The sequence below is a fragment of the Euprymna scolopes genome, chromosome 28 (assembly GCF_053919585.1).
Source record: "Euprymna scolopes isolate OS-2025 chromosome 28, ASM5391958v1, whole genome shotgun sequence".
Classification (NCBI taxonomy): Eukaryota; Metazoa; Mollusca; class Cephalopoda; order Sepiida; family Sepiolidae; genus Euprymna; species Euprymna scolopes.
The window spans coordinates 105,795,412-105,821,393 of record NC_136509.1 but is presented as its reverse complement, the minus strand read 5'-3'; the positions used below and the strand labels follow the sequence as shown (position 1 = coordinate 105,821,393).

At 33.2% G+C, this 25,982-nt stretch overlaps 1 protein-coding gene and 1 pseudogene across 2 annotated transcripts in view; one reads left to right on the top strand and one right to left on the bottom strand.

Moving 5' to 3' along the window:
- The window catches only part of LOC145249772 (myosin-IIIb-like), a 223,606-nt gene that overhangs the window by 135,897 nt on the left and 61,727 nt on the right, over positions 1 to 25,982 (bottom strand). For both annotated transcript variants that reach the window (XR_013863576.1, XM_080111695.1), the window contains exons 2-5: positions 20,756 to 20,821; positions 14,826 to 14,956; positions 13,489 to 13,591; positions 8,088 to 8,190 (exon numbers count right to left, since the gene is read on the bottom strand). Coding sequence is in view for 1 of the 2 variants with exons in the window: in XM_080111695.1 (XP_079967821.1) it covers positions 8,088 to 8,190; positions 13,489 to 13,591; positions 14,826 to 14,956; positions 20,756 to 20,821 (403 nt within the window). In the remaining variant the exon portion in view is untranslated. The remainder of the gene's footprint in view (positions 1 to 8,087; positions 8,191 to 13,488; positions 13,592 to 14,825; positions 14,957 to 20,755; positions 20,822 to 25,982) is intronic.
- LOC145249789 (5S ribosomal RNA) lies at positions 16,062 to 16,178 on the top strand (annotated as a pseudogene).

The window sequence follows — 25,982 nt, the reverse complement described above, 5'->3', positions numbered from 1 at the left end:
CTCAAATGACCTTGTAACGGATGTTGTAATCCAACATTTGGTTTACGTCTCCTGGTTGCGCATGCATACATAAACAAATAATCAACACGACAATAAAATGTATTGCTTTACTGTGTATGTTTTCAGCGTCGCAATTGTTTTTTGTTTTTTTCCGTGTTTAAATTATCCAAATAAACAATTATTAATACTATCTGCATATTTTTTACATCGTTCATTTCCGTATTACGTTTAAGTTATTTTAACACAATTTTAACCCATTGACAGCCATAAGAGCATTTTACAATGGCGATTTACTCACCGCCTTCATTTTTTTTTAATTTATTCTCCAATACATTTTAATACACCTTTCTTAAAAAACATTCATTCACATTCATTTTCTTCTACACTACCAACATAAATAAATAACCCCGAAAATATGATTTTTAAAAAATTTTTGTTACAAATAAATAATCAACGTGACAATAAAACATATTGTTTTACTGTGTACGTTTTCAGCTTCCTAATGGGGTTTTTTTTCATGTTTAAATTGAAAGATATATCAAAATTTGAATTTAACTTTAAGTATTATGATATCTGTTCAGTGTACATCTACCTATAAGTATGGCAAACCACTTATAATTCAATGGCTGTAAGTTTGTTTTTCAAAAATAAACAATTATAGACAGAACGACTCATAGAAATCTATCTATATTCTTTTTTCATTTTAATATACTTTCATAGACATGTTTCTGTTATGTCACAAAAAAAACTATTTTTTTTACGTCACAAGTGTCACGCTCATACATTAATTTAATAGCTAATATAACATACTAATCCAATGAGTCACGGGTAGTCTAGTATATATATATATATATATAAATATATATATATATATATATATATATATATATATATATATATATATATATAACCACAAAAACACATGTACAATACGTACATACATATTTTTTTTTTTAGAAAAATATCCAACATAGAGCTTAGTTATTAATAATAAAAGTATAATAGTTATTTATTTATTTATTTATTTATTAATAACGGTACAAAACTAAATAAAATCAACACTGTACCATAAGTTTTAAAAAAGTAAATATATATAAGGGATTAAAACAGTATAAATTTAATTTATATAGATCAAAGTGCTTCACAGTTGGACTAGATTTCAATCACAGAAGACAATCTCAATGTTCAGTATTAATTAGAGCTTATAGGTATATTTACTTCAAAAATTATTATTATATCATTTTATTATAATTCATATTCAAAGCAAGTCATAGAATTGTAAATCCAATGACTTTCTTTCAGTATAAATTATAACATGTACAATAATTAATCTTTGTATATATATATATATATATATATATATATATATATATATATAATAAATTTTTTACGTTAACATTTCATTGCTAAATATATCCTATCTATTATTGTTCAAAACTGGTCATACAACTACACCAAACATGGTAGTCATTGATTCGAATCATAGATCTTAATCATAAATTGTTTGCTCTTCTATGTAGTAAATACAAACAAAGCATTGAAATAAAGTTTTATTTGCAAAGCTGCCATTCTCACAGTTGGCCTGTTTGTTTACATAATGTCTCTGACATTGTGTTTAGGTAGGTTCTCACCAGAGTATTACTTATTAATCTCTCAGTCTCTCTGTCTCTCTCTTTCTCTCTCTCTCTCTCTCTCTCTCTCTCTCTCTCTCTCTCTCTCTCTCTCTCTCTCTCTCTCTTTATATATATAAATTATTACAAAATGATATAATAATAAAACTTTATATATACAGGATGACCAAAAAAAAAACACTGGACATTCAATTGTTTTTCTGAGCATTTTACAGTCAACGGGAAAAAAAGGGGCAAAGACCCTAGTGTTTTGATGTGATGTTTTGAATATAATAAACTGGTTATGACCAAAGTTTCATTTCATTTGGACAAAACACTAAGAAACGAGGCCTAATAAGAGTTGGGACCCGTTATTTTTAGGCCATTCTGTGTGTGTATATATATCTATAATATAAAGCTGAAGGTCTGTGTGTGTGTGTGTGTGTGTGTGTGTGTGTGTGTGTGTGTGTGTGTGTGTGTGTGTGTGTGTGTGTGTGTGGTCATGAATAGGCTCCTATATAGTCAGCATACATACCCATCTCACAGACAATTTTGTCAGGGAGGTCATTTATGAATATTAGCAATAACAGCGGTCCAAGGATAGACCCCTGAGGCACTCACACATTTATATCATATTGTTTAGATGTACGACCGTTAAGGACAACCTGGATTTTTCTGTTATCTAAGAAGGATCTAATTATGTTATGTATTCTTCGTATGATCTGATTTTCTTGAGAAGACCCTCATGCCATACCCTGTCAAAAGCCTTAGATATATCTAGAGCTACCGCTCTGCCCTCCCCTGCTTTGTCCAGTGACTGGTATATATGCTCTGAGATTACAGGTAGGATGTCTGCTGTGGAACGGGCTTGCCTAAATCCATATTGTTTGTCAGTCAGAAGTTTAGCATCTGTAAAGCTAGAGCTTGGTTGATTATGGTCTCAAATATTTTGGCGAAAAGTGAGAGGGGGCTAATGGGGTGATAATTTACTGGGTCAGTTCTTTCGCCAGAATTCTTGAAAAATGGCACTACAGAAGCAGTTTTCCAGCAGGCAGGAAAGCAAGATTCATTAAGGCATTTGTTGTAAAGTTTGGAGAGAACTGGAGCTACTTCGGCGGCGCACTTTTTTAATAGCACAGCAGGGATGAGATCAGGTCCACATGCTTTTGCAGTGTCAAGCTTTCTTATGATAGCATGCACCTGAGAAGGGGTGATTTTCAGATCGTCTAACGTGGCATCTGTCTGCAAAGGAAAGTCAGGGAGGGGGTGGTTAGCAGAGTCCAGTGTGGAGTTTGAGGCAACCCGTCTGGCAAGCATGTTAGCCTTCTCAGTTGCTGAGCAAACAACCTCATGATTGTTGGATAGTGGGGGAATTGTTGATTGCCCATTATTTACTACACTGTTGTAGATTTTCCAGAAGTCTCGAGTTCCTAATTTCTGTGCTTCGATGCGTTTTTGGGTGGTTTCAGTAAATTCTCTCTTAGCTGTCACTATTTCTTTCTTACAGTTATTTCTGGCTTCTATGTACTTCTGTTTGTTTGAACTGGATTTATGTTGGTTAAATTTGTGGTACGTATGCTACCTTTGCGCTATGGCAGCTGCACAAGTTGAAGTGAACCATTGGGGAGAGTGGGGTTTGCTATAGAATTTGCGTGTGGGAACATGTGCTTCAGTTGCCGCTTTGAACCATTCAGTGGTCTCATTTGCGCAATGTTCAGCAGGAAGTGAAAAGATATTTTGTCATGGAGCATCCCTGATGAGGTCCCTGATGGTTTCCCAGTCAGCCTTTTTATAATATCTCGTTGTTTTGAGCAGTGGCTCTTCAGTTTTAGCTCTAGAGTTTAGAGCAATTTCAATCATTACCACTGCATGATCAGCGTTCCCAAGAGGGCTGTGGGCATTCGTTACACAGTCATCGGGAACTGTGGTCAGAAACAGATTTTTTTTTTTTTTTTTACACGGTGGTCACCACTTATCAAGGCCCAGGGTCACTTAGGGATAAGGGTTATTGCAAGTACAGTACGTTAGTGTGGAATCTAGAAGTGATGCATGTTGTTCTTGCTGGTCTGTGAAACGGGTTGGAAACATAACCATCTGTAATAGGGAATGAGATATAGAGAAGTTATATGTTGTGGTACCAGCTGCGTCTGTGTAAGTAAAAAATCCGAGCCAGTTGCTGTGGTGGACATTGAAGTCACCAAATACATGCACTTGTACGCTAGTGTTAAGGGAAAGTGCTGTATCTATGCTGTCAGAGACTTTGTTTATTAGGGTACAGTCCTGGGTCGAGGGAGAGCGGTAGAGAAAATAAAAGTAGCTAATGTTATGTTGCATGTTAAGTCTAAAGCACATAAAGGCTTGATCGTCCAGTTTTAGTTTAGTTTCTCTAGTCAAGGGGAGGATGTTTCAAATGTAGACTCCAAGCCCATGCATATGTCTATCAGAGTCTTTATGGCAGAGTGGGAGGTATCCAGGCATGTTAAAGTAGTTGAAGGGGATGGAGGAGTGTAGGTTAGTCTCATTTAGTGCTAAGATGTCCGGGGTGTTTGTTAGGAGAAATGCTTCAGCATCATTTAAATTAGTTCTAAGCCCACGGATGTTCATTCTACTATTCCAGTAGCTTCTTTCCAAGAACTGCAAGGCTGTGAAACTCTCTTCTTGCTCAGTGTTTTCCTTCTACCTACAGCCTTGGTCTTTGCAATAATCAGTCTTTGGTCTTGTTAGCTCTTTACATCAAGTGGCTTCATGCCGTGTCTCGAGCAATTTCCATAAAAAAAGATGAATAACATAAGTAAGAGAAACATTTTTTAATAGCATGAAGAGGTTAGCCAAATTAATCTGAAGCAAGAAATAAGATCCGACATTCAGAATGTTTTGTTTTTAAGGGAGGTGGTGTTTGATCAACACTACTGGGGAGCCATGATTTAACATACTGTTTTGTTTATAAATCCACGAAACAGTGTTTCATGGTAAACAACTGATGATTCCTAAAATAATATTAGCATTAGTGTGAATTCTTAGAAGCAAACTAATGCAAGGATTGCAAAAATAGTTTTTCAACGAAGGATTTGGGATTAAATGTTTTTTTTAATATAGTTTTAAAGGTAGAAAAACTTCCAAGACTGTGTGTAAGTGTGTGTGCGTGCACATGCGTGTGTGTGTGTGTGTGTGTGTGATAAACAGCATATGATGATTAGCAATGTCTTGCCACACGTTCTTCAGGTCATGCATGTACTCGATGTATATAGTTCCATTTGGTTATAAGTTGGTAAAAGACACTGTCGGCGTGAAAAAAAGAATTAAGTAAGAAGTTTAGTTAGCTGTTGAAAGTCTACAAGCCATTTACCTTCAAATGAAAATAACTAATTTTTGGGTATTCAGTTGACAGAGAAGTAGGAAAGAGCAGACATCTTTCCTCGATGTCATCTTTGGCTACTCTATGCAATTTCCGAAAGGACTGAAGTAATCCTGATTGGTTCTCGTATGACCAAATCATCTCACAGGGAGTGTTCAATGCGAGAGAAAATATTTGTCAATGTTTATAACTGCTATATTAGCCCCTGCTTAGGTGGAAAGCCAACAGTGAATAAGGTTCATTACTTATTCTTAACATAAGAAATCTGTCAAGAGATCGATTTACGCATGTGCATTCATGAAAGAGTTGATAAACAGATGAAAATCTAATGACTCCCACGCACCAATTTTTCAATTTTGATCTGATTAAAAAGTTTTCCACATGTCTCAATACTCTATGTACCAAATTTCCAGTTTGTAGATGAAATATTCATTGGGTATATAGGGTGAGAATTATCCACACACACACACACACACACACACACACACACACATTATCACTTATATATATATATATATATATATATATATATATATATATATATATATATATATATATATATATATATGAGCAAACAGTTAATAAAATATGTTAAAAAAACACTTTGAAATGAGTTAAAAACATATTTAATCTGAAAAGGAAACACACACACACACACACACACACACACACACATATATATATATATATATATATATGTATATATATATATATATAAAGCTGAACGTCTATGTGTGTGTTTAGTTACGAATAGGGTCCTATATGGTTGACTATTATAGAAAACTGATCACATATAATGATAAAAGATGTATCGAGACACAGGAATGGGTATGTTTGATCTGGCATAATGATGATTCATTAAAATTGTGGGGTCTGCGTTCACGCCTGGTCCACAAAGTATGGAAATAAAAAAAAATTAAATTAAAATAAAAAGTTTACAAGTGTTGTTGATATAGATGTACATAAGAATACTTTGATAAGTATGTTTTAACTTAAATAGGGATAGTATAATAAAATTGTGGGGTGTGCGTTCGCGCCTGGCCTCCATAGAATGGAAATAGGCACAAACTTTAATAAAGACTTTTCATATCTATCTGCATAAGTATACTTTTTGATAATTATGTTTCAGTTTGAAGAAATATGGTATAATAAAATTATAGGGTGTTCGTTTGCACCTGACCTCCATAGAATGGAAATATGTCACAAAGTTTAAGAAGGTTTTTTAATATAGATCCACAGAATACTGTGATAAGTGTTTCAGCGTGAACAGGTATGGTATAGTAAATCATGGGGTTTATTTATTTTATTTTTACTTTCATCATATTTTGCTTTGATTTTGATACCCCCAAATTCGAAGCTACCTCTTTACAACCCTTCCTTTTCATAACCTATCATACTTTCATAAATCAGTCCATTTTCTGTAGGCTGTTTTTGAACCCAGTCAACGACGGGTACTTTTGCTAATATATATATATATATATATATATATATATATATATATATATATATATATATATATATATATTGCACGTTTGTACCCAACCAAATTACTGTTGCAATTTAAAAACATTATCTTTCATCTAGCAATTAATGATATAGATATAAAATTTTCAATATTTTTTTTAAAGTGCAACAGAATGTACATTACATAAAATAAATCCAAGGTCATTTTGATTCAATTTAAATTAAATTTTTATACCTTACTTTGTAAAATTTATAAAAGTGCATTTTGGAGATAAATAAATTTCAAATTGAATCTAGTACCTTTATTTTTAAAGCCTATAGTAAAAACATTTTGTTTAACAATTTTCATGCCTTAGGTGAAATGCTTTTCTAACTTGTATACCATTTGGTATGGACCCAACCATGGAAGATCAGATAATGGATAAACGTGGATTTATAAGACCAAAAAATCAAACCTTGATCTCCCTTTGGAGCCCATGTCGCAGTGGATAGAGACGTTGAATCTCTACGGTTCCAGGTGAGAATTGTCTGAAGATAGCGGTTTCAATCCTACTTAAAGCCGGCCAGAGGCTTACTTGACTAAAATGTGCTGAGACAACAACAACTATGGACGGCAGTAATTGCTGAGAATGCAGTTAGGAGATTCGGAGTTCCTATCCGTTGCGGTTACCATCTGACGAAGGCCAAAAGAATAGTTGGCCGAAACGTTGTGAAACAACAACTAAGAAATAATAGCATGGTTTGGCTTGGGCCACCATAGGTGAATAAATAAGAAATTGCTGAAAGAAATTATCGTATTTTTTAGAACAAGGTGCAGTTATTTATCGATTTTTTCTTGTGTTTTTGGTATCGATTCTTCAAAGTATTTCCTATTTAATAGTATATTAGCAATATTGAGCTCACTAAAGGAAAATTATTAATTTATTTTTTAAAGATTTAAAAGTAGTGTTTTCGCAAAAATAATGAAAATATATTAAAAAAATTTTTACTAATCTGAAAGATAATAATAATTATTAACATATTCAACGAATTTTACACTTCAAAACACAAAAGATGAAAAATAAAACACATGCAAAATTCGGACTTTTAACCTTAAAATCTGATACGTGTGCACTTTTTGTTTGTTTTTTTTATCTACAATCCTTATTCTCCCCACAATACAATATATTTTGCTCAGTTTCGGCTAATTATTTTAAGTATATTTGTACCCACAAATAAAGAAGGGGGTTGTAGGCAAAAAATATATATATAAATATCGATTATGAAAAAAGTCTTCCATTATAAAGTTCATTCTTCACTTAATAATCGGTGAACATTTCGTATGGATTGGATAATTACTCGATTTTTGGTAGATTTTTAAAGAGAGACTCCATCAAAATATACTTATTCCCTCCTTTCGTTTTGGTCGTGCCTAATCTTTATGTCATTTATTTTATATATATGTAGATAATATTTGTAGTATGCTTTCCGTGCATTTCTAACTTCGATTGTGTCCCTTTAAATTTAAATATTTTGTGTAAATTGTTTATTTGGAGAAATGTTTGTTCATTCGTTTTCAGAATAATCTCCTTGCACCATCTTTACTGTGCCATTCACCTTAGTCTTAATATGTTTATTTATAGCCATAAATAAATTAAAAAAGCACTTTTCAAACTTACCATGGCCTTCTTCAAATTGAAGTTGGATATATTTTCCAAACCGACTGGAATTATCGTTCATCAGTGTTTGGGCATTTCCAAATGCTTCCAGTAAAGGATTTACCTTTTCAAAAAAAATATTTTATTTAAGATTTCCGACTATGAATAAGCTTTAAATCCAATTTGTATTCAAAATGGTATTATTTACATGAATATATAACATGAAAAGTGAAACTGAAATGAAAGAAACACAGAAAAAGAATAAATGCAACAATATTATGGTTAGTGGTGATTAGGCAAGGCAGAGGTTATAGTTTGGGTTTAGTTTTATGTGCTTGTTTGTTTATGTATAATCATATGACCAATCATAATATCAGTCATGATCTAACTTAGAACTGATATAATTTTGTGATATCCATATGACAGTCAAGGTCACAGAAAAATTAAAATTCACATTTTGGTTCTGTTCATCAAAGAGACTCGCTACTTTGGCCATAGTATAGCTAATAAAGTCTTCCATCTTATATTTCATTGACCTTGACCTTTGACATTAACAATGAAAGTTCAGTCACGGTGTATTAAAAAAAGCACAAAATCTTTCCTTATTTAATTTTATTTCGTTGAGTTTATATTCTTTATATTTAGATTAATGAATGACACAAAATAAGCTTAAGTTATGAATTCTTTTGTATTTCTGCATTTTTTACACATCTTCCTATACTGTTCGGATTTAATATTCATCCAAGGTGATCAGGTCTAAGCCTGTCGTTAAGACTCACATTACATATCCATCGTATCATTTACATCTCATTTCCCCCCCATGCAACACATATCTTCCATTCTTACTAGCCAGGTTTCACTTTCATCACATTGTGCACACATGCCTGATAGATTCTTCCTTTGGTAAACATCTATATCGCTTTGCCGGTTAGAAATGGTAGAAGTTCATTGAACTTATTCCATCTATTCATAACTCTTGCAACTACACCAGTACCATTTTCAAAATTTACTATGTATAGAAAGAAAATGGTTATATAATGGAGAATATTTTTATTCGTTTATTTATTGTGGATATTTTTGTTACATCTGATGATACGTGTTATTGGTTTAATAACCACTCAAAAATGATCAACGGGCGATGTAAAATCTTGAACACATTTATTTAACAACTTGCAGATTAAAAGGTAATGCAGAAGGCGTTGGGTGCATGATGATTTAAAGTCTGTGATGCTTAAAGTTTGTTTACCTCCAAAACTATCATGGTGAACACTGCTATACTCTAAGAGCGACTATTCTCTCTTTTTCAGTCAATGGGAAATAACGTTCTTATTTTTAGGTGTATCTAACAGTTTTCCTTGAATGTGCATCAACAATATATAAGCAACTATGATTTAAATTTAATTTTAGTTTCATCATTACAATGAGTTCAGACAAGGAGACTTTGATGGTATAGCCATGTTGAAAGAATGGGTGAGAGTTTTGGGGTTAGTATATGTAGAACAATTGAGATAGCAGGCCCAGTTCACAGGGGAAAGCCAAGGAAGACATGGCAGAAGTTATAAAAATTTACTTAAGTGAAAGATAAATAAATAAAGACCTGGCCAGACATTATTTTAGTTTGGAAGACAATTTCTTAAACCCGTCCAATGTGTGGCAGCATGTAAAACGATCTCAATCGATCCTTCTACTGATGATGATGATGATGATGATGATGATGATGATGATGATGATGATGATGATGATGACGACGACGACGACGACGACGACGACTACGACTACGACGACGACGAGTTTTCACTTCAAAGTGAAAATATAACAAAACAAAATATTGTATAAGAAAAATCTCCTTGATACTTTCAATAATAAAAAATACCAAAACATTCCTTGCTATGCAAATAATATTATCAAAACATTATATTCTATCATATTTTGTGAGAATTTTGAATTGTTTGACTTGCCGAGGGTAGGTCGGTGGGGAAGAAAGGAGTGCTGGTAGCTGTGACCAACACGGCCGGTGATCCGTTAATCAAAGAACCTAAGTGCCTATTCCTTACAAGTTAAATAGACATTCCAGTCACGCGTGAATCTCGTTGACTGAGAGTTGGAGTAGATAAAAAGGGGTGGCCGCTCTACTGTTGTGGTAGTAGTCGTTGCTGTCTTTTAGACAAATTACACTTCGACCATCGTTACCCATTTGTTACTTTTACAAGGAAAGACTGCTTGTAAGCAACGTCGACATTTCGTTGCAAGACTTAAACAGTCTTTTCTTCCCCTCCCCCCTACTCGTCGGTATGCTAATTCCGACAATTTAAGTAAAAAGGAAATGTAATATTTGTTATCAATCTGCAGCATGTCTCAAAAAATCTACTCTAATGACCTGTTTCCTGGCGTTTGCAAATCCCTTGGTGGGCGTTATTAACGTCGTCTGAACAACAACAGTCATTAATTTGATAAATTTCCGAACTTGATTCTTTTATTGCATTTGTCTTCTGTATTTGAAATTATTTCATTTTATTCTATGTTCATAAATAAAGGTTTATCGCTATTCGAAATGTGAGTATATTTTTAGACACCTTGTATTTATGAAAAAGTGTGATATTTATTGCCTAATATTTCCTTAAAATTTATTAATAAACTGTTATGGCTCGCAAATAGCCACAAAGAAGAACAGAAGAACGGAGAACAGTTTAAAACATGTATTACATGAAAACAACGGAAAGGTTACAAACGAAAAGTGTAGGTAATTCACCGAGCATGCGAGGATCGCTCTGAAATTAAATCCTCCCTGTGATCGCCATGAGTAAAGTTTATATGGACGATGGATTAGTCCATTTTGGAGGGTTGTTCCCTAGGTGTGTCAGAAATTTCGTGAAAATAGTGAATAATTCCACCCCATCTTTCCAAGCTTATAACTCCTCGAAAAATGTAATTCAAGCCCTATTTTTTTTTCAATTAAAGAAGCAAGGGCCAAGGTTTCATTTAAAAAAAAACAAAAAAAAACGTGTTTTTTTTTGTTTTTTAAAAAAGGTTTTAAACTTCGAACTTTACAGGTAAATTTCTAAAAAACAGTTCTTTTTTTTTTTAAATTTGAATATATTATTTATTAACTTTTTTTTCTCTTCAATTTGTGATATATAAGATTTTGGTACATAAATTAATTATTTACTTTTTAATAGAAATTTCAAAATGGGAGGCGTGAATTATTCGACCCCCTGTCTTTCTAAGCTTATAACTCCTCGAAAAATGTAATTCAAGCCCTAACTTTTTTTTAATTAAAGGAGCAAGGACAAAGGTTCCATTAAAAAAAAAGAAAAAACAAATAACGTGGTTTAAAAAAAAAAGTTTTTAAACTTCAAACTTTACAGGTAAAATTCTAACAAACACTACGTTTTTTTTTTGTTTTAAATTTGAATATATTATTTATTGATCTTTTCTCTTCAATTTGTGAGTAAATTAATTATTTACTTTTCGGTGAGTAAATTAATTATTTACTTTTCGGTGAGTAAATTAATTATTTACTTTTCGGTGAGTAAATTAATTATTTACTTTTCGGTGAGTAAATTAATTATTTACTTTTCGGTGAGTAAATTAATTATTTACTTTTCGGTGAGTAAATTAATTATTTACTTTTTAATAGAAACTTGAAAATGGGGGGGAGGCGTGAATTTTAAAAAAACGTTTGTCTAAAATATTATATTCGGTTTATTGAAAAGAACATAAAATTTCACATTGACCCTGAAAATATCGTAAAAATAGAATCAATAGAAAAATTTTGATAGATTTTTAAAGTTTAAAATTTGAAAAATATTGAGTTCGGAAAATTCATTACTGTTTTAAAAAAAATATTTCTATTACTTTTAAAACAACTTTAATAGTTTATTTTCCGCTCTGCAAGATCCGCCGCAGATGTGCTGACGGTTATATCCCACAGGATTAGTGAATCTCTTGACAAAGGCTTCCTTTCTAGGGCAATTGCTATGGACATATCAAAGGCCTTCGACAAGGTATGGCATAAGGGTCTACTTATAACTGGAAATGTTTTCTCAATCATTAAATCATTTCTCTCCGATAGGCTCATAAGACTAGTGGTAGATGGACAAAAATCGGAGGCCTGCAATATAAATGCTGGAGTCCCTCAAGGGTCAATCCTGGGCCTAACTCTCTTCCTGATCTACATCAATGACCTCCCTAAACACATACTTAAATTATTCGTTGACATCTATGCTGATGACACGATCATCTACGGCAACACATCAAAGGCTGTAAATGACAAAGTTCTCTCTGATTCTCTCTCCTCTGATCTCAAGCGCGTGGTTCAGTGGAGGAAGATGTGGCTGGTTACCTTTAATGCATCCAAAACCAAACTCCTATCCTTACATCATTAACGCTCTGATCCCCAGCTGGCATCAATTGTGATGGATGGCTCTCGTCTGGGTGAGGCCCCGTGTTTTGACAAGCTTCTGGGTTTAACCTTTACTCCTGATCTGAAATGGAACACATACATCAAGTCTGTTGCTAAGGTCGCTGGAAAGATGGTAGGATCCTGCTACCGCTCCAGAAGATATCTCACTACTGATGCAATTCTCTATCTATATAAAAGCCAAGTACGTCCAAGAATGGAATACTGTTGCCATATCTGGGTAGGAGCTGCTAAAAACAGCCTATCCTGCCTTGACAGAGTACAAAATAGACTTCGTGGCTTAGTGGGTGATGCCCTTTTCTCTACCCTGCAACCTCTCTCCCACAGAAGAGACGTTGCGAGCCTGTCCTTGTTTTATCGTTATTCCCATGGCAGATGCTCGTCTGAACTCCAATTTCTGGTCCCCCCTCGCCAATCTTTCACGAAAAACACCCGTCTAGCTGAATCCACTATGAAAAATTTCCCCCACTCTATATCTGTGCCTAAATCAAAACGCGGATTCCATGAACAAAGCTTCTTTCTTAGAACTGCACGCCTGTGGAACTCTGTTCCGTTTGCCTGCTTCCCTCCGGACTACAACTTGGATGTCTTCAAGTCCAATGTTAACAAATTCCTAATGAACCGCCCCCTTAAGTAAACACTTCATCAAATCTCCACACTAACGTAATGTACTTGCAATAACCCTTATCCCTGAGTGGCTTCCGGGCCTTGATAAGTGGTGATCACTGTGTAAAAAAAAAAAATAAAATAAAATAATCCATAAAGAAAATAAATAACCCACTTTTAACAGAGAAATTACGAGATTTTTATATTTTATTCGCAGTTTCGTGTTAGGGGTGTCAAAAATTCCTTCAAAAATTCTGATACACCTAGTGGTTTCCCCACAACATAAACATATCATTTCAAATTTTTAAGTCGCTGTCAGCATCACGAGAATGAACAAACAGTGATCTAAAATGACTTCAAATCGAAATTATTTTGTAAAAAAAATCTATGACTCACCTGAATAATTTGTTGTTCAAGTTGAGTGTTGCTCTTACACAATTCCATCAATTGTTTCATGATCAGCTTGGTGCTTTCTGTCTTCCCAGCTCCACTCTCTCCACTGAGAAAATATATATATACATCAAATCAAATCAAATTTCAACTCAAATTTATTGACAAAAAATAGCAAATCTAATAAGCCATGTAAAAAAGAAATTTACATCCACATACAGTTTGAATGTTTGTCCAAAGCCGTTTAAACCTGTATATGGTAGTCATCATAACGACTTTCTCTGACAGACTGTTCACCTGAGTAGAAACACAGACTAAGAATGTTGTCTCTCTTCTATTAAGCTAGAAGCGACAGTGATACATCGTTCGCGGATGCCTACAATTGATTGTCTGCTCTTGTTGAAAAACTCACGGAGGTGTATCGGCAGGAAGCTTCATGTGCCTCCCTCCAGTGACTTAGTCCACAATACATTGTAGTCTACATTGCACTGTAGGTAACGTACTATTTACTTTATGAAATTAATTTTATATAATGCCTTGAATTTAGATTTAAATTGCAAAAGTCAAGTATTATGGTTCAGTTGTGCTCTAAACAGGAACATTCATTTCGAACGCGCCCGTCTTATCAAAAAACTTATTGTTGATTTTATTCGTTGGGTTTTTCTGCTCGTGTCATGACAAAACTTTTCAAATGCACTTGCGATGTTCGGTTGTATAAAAGTGTTAACTTGGGTCAAAATCGGACTGTTGTTTAGTAAAGGCGGAAGTTCCCTGAACTTGTAATCTCAATTAAATTATATACTCTTAATCGTTTCCAGAATAACAAGCTATGCTTATTTATTATTAGACGTTACATCAAAGACAACTGCTAAGATCACTTTTGAACGTTTCTTTTTCAGAATTGTTATGAAATGTATTTTTTTTTCTTTTTCTTTAGCTTCAATTTTCTTATTTAGTGAAACACAACCAGCACTTATTATCTGCAACTTCTTCAAAACATTAAAAAGAAGGAAAACAAATACATTGGAATGATTAGAAATATGACCTGCCCTATTTTCCCGCCCTTCTGGCCTCATGTAACATAAGCTTGTGCTGTATAAATCTTATTTAAAGAAAAGACATCTACAGAGAAATATTGAAATCAAAGACGATTGCTAAGAAAACTTTGAAATGTTTCTTTTTCGAATTTTTATTGAATATATTTGCTTTATTTGTTTTTTCTTAGGGGAAAATTACTTTCAATTTTTCCAAAAGTAAAGTAAACCTTTACCTCTCAGTGGCAATATGTCGTGTTTTTTAATTAATGAAAGTAAAAAACAAAAAAATACAAAATTCTGCTTTACCTGATAAGAATGCATTGATTTCGTGGCGTTTGGTTTCCAATACCCAACATGTTCTGGTAGGCAAAATCAGCCATTGCAAAGATGTGAGGTGGATTCGCCGCTTTCCGCGCATAGCAGTATTTTTCAACTGTCTGACAAATAAATAGCAATAAGAAATATTCAGTAACAATGCCAATGCTTTTTTGTAAAGTGCTATCATTATTTTTCAGACTGTATGTCATTATGGCATATGTCATTAATAGGGCTATGACAACAGCATATTATTTTCATTGTTTTTACTCTCAAGTATATATCCGACACAATTAGACACAATTAATCAACCAAGGATCACATCACTCTACATAAAAACATATCAGATATGAATGGATATATACTTGAGAGTCAAAACAAGGAAAATAATATGCTGTTGTCATAGCCCTAGTCATTAATAATTCCATGTTATTCAGTATTGTTTAATCAAGGAAGTTAAACTTCAAATCAGGTGAGCTTTTAAAAAATAAGCTCATTAGGAGAAATACACTCTGACCTACAAAAATTTCTGAGCAGCCCTGTTGGGATTTCCCGATAGAAGAGCCTCAAATGATTAGCAATAAACTAGTACCTTCTGAAAGAGAGAAGGTAAAGTCTGGGAGGATAGATCTCTTAGTACTGAAAACAACCATGACTCACCCTGCCAATAACAAAGCAACTGTTCAGCTGATTGTTAAGGAAGTATTCTTGACCTTATATGAACAACATTTTTTACTTAAGCTGTGCCCGATAAATGATATACGTCATTACTAATAACATGCTATTAATAATAACATATACCATTAATAATAACGTATGTCACTATTAATAACATGTGCCATTAATAACGTCATTAATAATGACATGTGTCATTAATAACATACACACAGGCTCCTTCAGTCTTTGACAGACTATGGATACCCATGTAGGGGTGCCTGCATGTGAAATTTTTGTAGTGGGAAGTACGCAATCTCCAACCACACTTCTTTTGAGTCGACATTGTTAAATACCAATGGCAATTGAAGTGCATGTACAGGGCGACTAGAAATAAACGCCGAGATAAGCAGAGAGCACATACAGTACCTAGAATTCCAAAACGGTCACTCATCTGGTACTAACCAGGCTCAACATTGCTTAACTTCGGTGATCTGATGAGAACCGGTTGTGCCATCGTTGCTTAAATTCATTGATCTGATGAGAATCGGCGTGTCAACATGATTGTGCCATATATACAGCATAGTCACATTGACACACCAGTTCTCGTCAGATCACCGAAGTTAAGCAACGTTGAGCCTGGCCAGTACCAGATGGGTGACCATTTGGGAAGGATAGGTGCTGTATGTGCTTTGCGCTTATCTCACCATTGTTTTCAGTCATCCTGAACTTCCGCTTGCCACTCATATTCAACAATGTCGACTCAGGAGAGGTGTGGTTGGAGATTGCACAACTCTTGCTACCAAAATTTCACGTACAGGCAGCTTTACAGTGGGTATCCATAGTCTGTCAAGACTAATGGAAGCCTTTTATTAATAACATACGTTATAATTAATAACATATCTCATTAATAATAATATGTGCCATTAATAATACACTGTCATAATTATTATATGTCATTAGTTTTTTCAGATTGTTTAGACAATGTTTTTTATTTTATTTTTTTATGCGATTATGAAGATAATAATGTCGGTTCCTTGCTCCTACCTTGAACTGCTTATAAATCAGCTTACTATCAATCCATTAAATCATGTTCATAGGTTGGAGAGCTTCGCCATATGTTTGTGAACAAAACTCTAACCAGAAGTTGATTGTTTTTTGTCGTCACAAGTGTGGTTTAACAAGTTATACTGAAGTATTTGCGAAAGAAAACTTCAGATCTGGATAAGTATATGACTCACTAAATCTGTACATTTTATGGTTTTCTACTAAATGGAATAGTGCACTTTCCTGTTGAATGGTAAATGTGAATACATAAACAGACATTAGCTTTCTTAATAACAAGAATATATAAACATATCTATTAGTGTTGGGATGATTAATCAAAATTGGAATCATAAATTTAAAACATTAGAACTTTTGGGTGTATCAGTAGCGGATTCGGAAAAATATTTGCTTATTTTCTGATGCTAAACGATTTTTTTATTGTTTTTATTTATTTTTTGTTTTTGTTTAAAATTAAATTTTCCATGGCTGATATTAATGATGAAATGATAAATATGTATTCATTTTAAACTACCAGTAATGCTAAGATCTATACGTCAGCCCCCAATAGTCTATTTTTACATTTTTTTAAATATATGCATATATTACATGGGATTTTGCAGAGATCCGATTCTCCCATCCCCACTCCCACAAATAAAAACTTTATATTTAGAAATTTAGAAAGAATCGAAATCGGAATTAGTAATTGTATTGGAATCAGGAATTACAACAAAATCGGTAATTATATTAGAATCTGGAAAAATATTGCCATCATACTGTATATAAAAGACATCATATATTGACTAATAATTGATGTGTTCTTGAAATTCAAAGTGCAAATTTTAAAGGATCATTTGCCAAATGCAACTCACTCAAAGAAACCACTCTGAGCCTCCACTACGCCCACAGAACCTGCAAGAAATAGCTTTCACACTGTCTTTTGGGAGACGTCTGAAAACCAATTTGATCCTTACAATCAGCTCGTCCTTGGTGCTGCAGGCAGTATGGTTGATACCTTTTCAACTTAGTTTGACACATAATAGTTGATAGGGGTGCAGTCAAGAAATCTAGGGGCCAGATGTTTGAAATGTTTAAGTTCCTAGACATCCACTGCAAGATTTTTTTTTTCCTGGGGGTGTAATACAAAGCTGAATCATACTGCGAGACACATGGCTTTTCCACAGCCACCTTCTTCACTCAGCAATTGGCAACAGCAACTCTATATTACGATCTAAGTTGAGTCTGAGTTCTTTTTTGAAGATTTGGGACAGTGTGATGTGGCCTTTACTGAAAACTCACCTAAATATTACACTGAGAAACAACCAAAAAAGATTCTAAGGTTTTGTAACCAGCGTGAGATGACGCTGATGTACTGATTCCAAAATCTATATTGATTTTTTTTAACCAGGTCTACTTTTTTAAAATATTGTCACTACCTGTCTTCACACTTTTGTACTCTTGTACAGTGATTCTTTGTTATTGGACTATAATAAAATCTTACTGTACATTATCATGTTGAGGTTACACATGCTAATGTATCACTAACAGGTTTATTTTTCATTTTAGCTGACTGACATGGATCCAAGTAGATCATTTAAGAAAACGCCTAATATTTTCTGTTACATATGTGGCAAATACAACGTTGGCTGCAGCAGACTACCAATGACAACTTTCATCAAGCATGCATACTGTCATTACTTTGGGATGAAATTGCTTACAAGAAGAAAGATTGGGTACCATACATGGTGTGTAGGAAATGCAGCAACTTGTTTTACCAGTGGACTAAGGGCAAGGAGAAATGTTTGAAGTTTGAAATTCCCTCGATTCGTCAATGATTGCTACTTCTGTGCTATTTATGTAACTGAGATCAAACCGGGGAAGGCTCCAGTAGCTTAATCTTAAATCGATAAGTCGTCTTGTATCTCATTCTGACGACATTCTAGTGTCTATCTATGTAGAACTTCCTTCCATTTCTTGCAAGAATTCGTTCACTACGAAAGGAAATACAAAAGAATGGGGTTTTTGACACTGCTGCTTCAGAACCTCTGACCCAAAAGAAGCTAAATTATCTAGTTTGTGATTTGAGCCTATCAAAGTTATCTTCTGAATTGCTGGCATCCAGATCCAAACAAAGGACAGAAATTTCATGTGACAAGATTTGCATCAGTTTTTACTGCAAAAGTATGCAGAGTACTTCACTTTCTTCTGTGAAATTAAAACTTAGTGTGCTGCACAGATGTTCCACAGCTTCTGCACAAGCTTGGAGTGGCACAAATCAGAGTGACCCCCCCCCAAAAAAAAAAAAGCTAAATGGAGGCCATCTAGAATGTATGCTGTAGAACAGAGAAAAAAAGGCCAAAGACCCTAGTGTATAATAAACTAGTTATGACCAAAGTTTCATTTCATTCGGACAAAACACTAAAAAACGGGGCCTAATTATAGTTGGGGCCCGTTTTTGGGGGGTCACCCTGTACAAAGGCCACAATTGAAGACTTTTCATCAACAGAAGTAAGCGATCACTGAAATGTGTTCTGCTGCACAACAGCAGCTATTTTCCTCCTGTATCCCTCCCTTAGTCTATTAAACGAGACATGAAGTGATAAAGTATGTGATGCTCAACATAGGTGGCTTATTTGCATTTGAAACAGCAATACGGGTTTACCAAGTACCTATGCCTTTTGTATATGTGGGATAGTAGGGACCGAGCTTAACACTATGCAAAGAAGGACTGGCCTATATGGAAAAAATTGGTGCCTGGCGCATCAAAGAACTTCATTACCAGGATTGACTATTGCAAAGCTGAAAGCTGACATCTTTGACAGTCCTCAAATCCGTCAGCTCATCAAAGATCCTGTTTGACAAATCCATAAATGAAGTTAAACTGGAAGCATGGAAGTCTTTTTTCTAGTTGTAAAACAACTTCTTTGGCAACAAGAAAACCAGGAATTACACCGGACTTGTAACTAATATCATGAGTGGTTTAAAAAAACCTCTGATGCTACATGAGCATTAAAATGCATTAATTGTTCTAGCATATAAGATCGTTCCCCTGACAATCTTGGTGCAATGAGTAACAAGCAGGGTGAGAAATTCCACCAAGGCATCAAAGAAATGGAGACTAGGTATCAAAGACGCTGGGTTTCAGGTTTGAGTCTCAGTGCTCCTCTACAGAGGGCGCATGCCAATCGTTGGCGCTTATTGCTGTGGCTCTCCACACTATTATTACAGTAGCAAAGATCATTATTCACTGCTTTCTCTGTAATCTCCACTTTGACGCCCAATTCTCTAGTAAAATTGCACATTGTCTTACTTGGTTCTTGTTACACCATTTTTGAGGCTTCTCAACGAATTTTGTTGTGTGGACACAATCATCTGTTATGATCCTTCCTGCTACCCACTGCTTCCACATCTCCATCACAATTCTTCAGCTCAAATCTCATGGCTTTCAAAGTATTCAGTGAGCACTGACTTACAAAAAAAATCCCGAAATTTTTAATCTAGTGCGATGAAGATCACTCTTTCAGTATATCTCGGTGCTTTTCAGTAATCCATGTTCTCCAGTTTTTGAATTCACAAATATTAAACAGGAATAGCTATCTGTTGCACTTTACTGCTATTAAATACTTCAAATAGTTCTGAAATGAATGAATATAAAATAATTATCAAATTTATTTTAAACACTCTGTATATATGGCTTTATACGGTCACATATTCATGCAATAACTCATTAGGCAATCTTTTCAAATTCAGTTTTTCTTTTATCACTGTTGAAAAAATATGTCATGTTTTTACTTTCTAAATAAAATGTAAAACATAACGTCTAATATAGATACATTTTAAAATAATTTAACAATAACAAATTATAAAAATAAAACATTTTATTTTAATTTTTTATATATGGAAAAAGAATAACAAAAAACTTAATAAGTGCAAAAAGAATTGAAAACAATAAAAAGCCAAAAAATAATTTCAGAATCATTTAAAGTACCTTATATTGATTTAGTGAGTTACCTCCCTTTGCAACACAAATACAAAAACCGCTATTTTTTTTTTTTAAATAAAATGATGACTGAAAATTTACTGGTGACGTTTTTTATCCAAAATAAATTAATGACAGAAAGGAAGATACAATCAATGGTTATTACGTTAAGTTATTAATAAGCATTCATAAAAAAGTAACTTTTTTGGTAGGAGCAAATATTGGCGATAAGGTTTATACTTACATCTTTGTCATAGATTCCGAGGTCAATAAAAGGGTTCACAGCAATGAGAATATCTCCAATATAAGTCTGAAATAATAACAAAACAATTATAAGTATCACATCTCTGGGGTTGATCGAACTAATAAGAAATAGTCGGAAGCAAACATTCGGCGTTTACATAAAGCTGGTCTGCAACAAGAAATAAGAATCGGATCGCTTAACAGCTGAAACTACTTTTGACTAGATTCTTTTTATTCAAACAAGGCACGTTGTCACTGAGACATAAGGGGGTACTGTGAATTAGAAACCAGATTTTTTTTTAATAGAGAGTTGTGTAGCAAGAAGTTTGTTCACATACCATTTAAATTCTGCACATTGATATAGTTGAGAAAGTATGAAGCAGAGAGAGAATTCTAAAGGTGAGCAGTTTTAGGAAAGAGATTATCCGAATAGAAAGTTTTCTAGCATTTGAGAACCTTTACAGTGAATGGATGGGATTTTGCTGATTGACAGATTCGTCAGGAGTATTTAGGTTGAGGGGTAGCAAGTTTATCAGAGCACATTCCATTGATATACTTGAAAAACAGGCTCAGAAATTCAACATTGCGGTGATGAGACAGGGGCTCCAGCTTGACAGATAGTATGGAACCTATTAAATTAAAGGCTCTTTTTTTAGAATCTGTCACAGAAGGAGAGACTAATGGTTGATGCATCAGCCCAATAATACTCCATGTATAGGGGAAGAGTGGCTTTGTAGAGATATACATAGAAAATGTCAGGTGTGAAAATTTTTCTTTGCAGCAGATATGGTAGCATTTTCTATGTATTTGTTTCGATTCATATGTTTTATTTGATTATCATAACAGGTATAATAATGTTTTAATTTATTTCAGACGAAGATTGATGATTTGTATTATTTGAATTATTCAAAGTACTATTCTCATCTTGGTTGTTATTTTCTTCATAACGTTTCAGCCAATGTAACCTCCGATCTTGACCAGGTGTATTTTTTGAACTTCAGAATATTTCTGTCAGTCATGAGAATCCATGCAAAACCAAACCGTATTTAATTCATGGGGCCAGATTTTTAAAAAAGCATTTTATAAGGAAGTCACCACTTATCAAGGTCCGGAAGCCACTTTAGGATAAGACTTAATGAGTGTCAGGTGGGTGGTGAGACAACACCATAATGATTTGTAATAGTGGAGATTGAGCAGAATTTGATTATTTAAGAGGATATTTCAACATTAACTTGTTTCCATTGGACTTGAAAACGGTTTGGACGGTTAGTTCTAGGAAAAAATCTTTGCCCATGGTTCTCATTCATCACTTAATACTGAATTTTAACCAATGCTGTTATCTACTACATTTTTAGGAATACCACCCATTACTATATACACGTGTATGTGTATGAATGTGTGCATAATAAGTTTCCCAAGGGACCTACCTCAACAATTCACTGCAGCTTAACAGATATACTATTATTGTTGCACATTACAAGAAATGCAGCCATCATAAACATTGACATTTCTTTCTTCTTGCGGAGAGGATGATGGCCAATCAGCCTCCAGCGCATTCCATTTCCACGGAACCTTTGAAACAACTACTTCCAAACTCTCAGAGAACCACACAGCAGTCATAGTGACATCAACGGTGTAGTAGTAGGAATCCGTCGGTTAGGGTCGACCTGGCTAATGCATCCTTTGGATGCTCGCCTTGGCAGTTTGGTATAGAAGACTAATTGTTGCCCATGTAGCATGTCTACCCTATGAGGGATCCAAAGGAATAGCAAGACTTACAGTTTCGCACCAATGCTATCCCAGCAGCCGGTAAAATGAAGTTGAAGATAATGCTGAACTGCCTTAGGGGTTCCACTTCAGATTTTTCTTTGAAGTTTACTCGTAAAGCCTTTTTTCATGGGTGGGTATTCTAAAAGGAAAGGAAGGTTTGAAATCAGAGTTTACCTTCCTCTAGATAAACTGCCTTCCAAAACTGACAAGCTACCCATGTAGGTCACTTAAATAGATGTATATCATTGCTGTTCATAGAAGTTCATAGAATATATTTTAATTATTATATTTTTTATTTATAGAAGGATTTTGTTTCTCTTTATTTAACTAGCGTTTCTTTAAAAATTATTATACAAGAGTTATTCTTATAGTCAATGCAAAGATTATCATTCTACAGAACTAAATTCATCATGAAAAATCTTTTAAGGGAAAGATTTTAAAAAGTAGTCTGCTCACCATCAAGACGAATGCACATAATTTAAACATTTGTCAAGACTTCTTTACAACTTATTTTCACAGAATACATTCAACAGTAATAGCTTTTAAACATGTGATTGGGCCTTTAATTTCTTTTCAGAAAATAATACCTGATGCATATAGGTTTTTGATCAATTTGAAATAAGTGAATCCTCTAATATGCCTATTGCTAGATGTTTCATCCATATTTTGTTATCTATCACCTCCTCTCCTCGTCTGATGAGAAGCGTTAGGCTTCGAAATGCCTGGCATAAAAATCTTTGATAACCCCTACACATTGTATTGTATTCTTTTGTTGCAAGTTGTTCAATAAATCTACATGCAGCAGTATATATTTTTCTATTATCAATATCTTTTCCTCTTATATCTAAGCTCCACCTGCATGTCAGCCATATATATATATATATATATATATATATATATATATATATATATATATATATATATATATATATACTTCAGAATAATTTTATTTAACAATCAGTTGGTATGGAAACCTGTGATTATAAGATTTACAAAATATTACTGGTGATAATATTCTATAAGTTATCCCATCTAAATAAGAATTGCTGGATATGCAAGATAAAGCAAATAACTTAAATTGTGATTCAATGAATTTCAAAAAACCCTTATTGAAATGAAGTGTTTGAGTTTCATATCAAAGATTTTTATTATTCTAAGCAAGACAAAGAATACTTTAGAAAATTAATCTCCTTAACCTATAGCGTTTCGATGTCTACCATCTCATCAGAGGAGAGAAAATATTAGCAAATACTTATAAAGGTATGCACCCTATTTGCTAAAGTCAGTGAGACATGGAAAGTCAAAGTCAAAATAATTAATTAATCAAAAGTCCTGAGGATTTCTGATTAATTAATTATTTTGACTTTGACTTTCCATGTCTCACTGACTTTAGCAAATAGGGTGCATACCTTTATAAGTATTTGCTAATATTTTCTCTCCTCTGATGAGATGGTAGACATCGAAACGCTATAGGTTAAGGAGATTAATTTTCTAAAGTATTCTTTGTCTTGCTTAGAAATAAAAATCTTTGATATGAAACTCAAACACTTTATTTCAATAAGGGTTTTTTTTGAAATTCATTGAATCACAATTTATATATATATATATATATATATATATATATATATATATATATATATATATATATATATATTTAGTAATGTGATTGATAATTTAAAAATCAAATTATAATTAAATTAAAATCCGTTTCATAAGAATAAACAACAACAAAATCAATTATTTGTACGATCGTTTCGGAAAACAGTGTTTTTATTGTGGTAGACATCAAGTTACGGACAATAATTATTACATATAGTTTTTTAATAAACAAGGTTTCCTCGTCAGCAAATATTGTGAAGGGTTTTTATTAAATGTGAAAAACACCATAAATAAACCTAGCATTAAAAGTAAGGCAGATGTATCTGGAAAAAATTAAAATAAAGGTATGGATTTAAACTTGATAAGAAAATTAATATGGGTTAGAGACAGAAATAAATAGAGTAAAATATAAATTTGGTTTAAGTATTATATTATACATACATACATACACAAATATATACATGCATATATATGAAAAATAGACACATATATACATATACATAGATATATAGATATATACATAAAAACATAGGTACAAATATTTACCTTTTAATTTTTCGCCTTTTGAAATCAGGAACTATGGTTAAAGTACTCATATAGATGTTTGCTATAGCTTCTCAGCTTATGAAATGATAAATTTTAAGAAGAACGCCCGTGCAATAATTTATTTCCGTTAGCATACTTTTGATTTAAAGACGCCACAGTTTATAATTCGAAAGAAATTTTAGGTTAATGTTATTTGTATAATTGAATAATGCAAGGGGGATAATTAGTCATATTTTCTTTAATTAAAGGATGTAAGGGGGATAATTAGTCTAACTTAATTTATTACAGAATAATAAAAAATTGTAATCTATTTTTACTAATTAGTAATTTTTAATGATTTAAGGTGGTTTATATTTATTAAATTTAAACCAACGTTTATGACTGTATGTGAAGATTAGTTCCTGTCTTGAATTTAATAGGGTGGTTGCATTTTTTATATCTTCATATTTTAAAATTTTTAGGGTCTCTTTTGTACATAGTGCACAGAATTTATCTCCTGGTTTATATGGTTTGCAAGATTCAATTACTCGCCATTTCAAGTTGAAAGAAATATTGCTATTTTTGAGTTGCCAAATACAGTTGGATAGAGTAGTTTGGTTTGACAGAGAGTTATTTTTAAAAGAATATTTGTGCGTTGAAATTCTATGTTTTATTAGGCCAGATGTGGAACCAAAATATATTGCCTCTTGCTTATTGTGATTATTTCCCGTTAGGTCTGGTGCTGGATTATTATATGGTGGGTTGGTTTGTAATTGATCGGTAGATTGGTTTAAGTTGGTGTCATTATTTAATCTGGTAGTTGAGTTATGGCTGTTAATAGATTCATGTAGATTTGGGGTTTTTGATACTGTGCAGCTATAGATTACATTTTTAATTTTACATGAGCCTTGTAGGGGACATTTATTTTTTCTTCTACAGTTACAGTCTGATATATGTTATATATATATATATATATATATATATATATATATATATATATATATATATATATATATATATATATATATATATTAAAAATTTCGAGCCGTTTACAATGCAAGCCTGGTGATTTCTGTCTTCGTTAGATTCATTTGTTTATTCATTTTTAAAATAATCTGTAAGATGTATCATCATCATCATCATCATCATCATCATCATCATCGTCGTCGTCGTCATCAGCAACAGCTTTCATTTACAAAATTTTGAACCGTTTACAATGTAAGCCTGGTGAATTTTGTCTTCGTCGGGTGTATTAAAATATTATATATAAAAAAAAAACAAAAAACATGTGTCTAACGGTTATCTGGTGACCAAACCATAGTGTCTGATTGGCG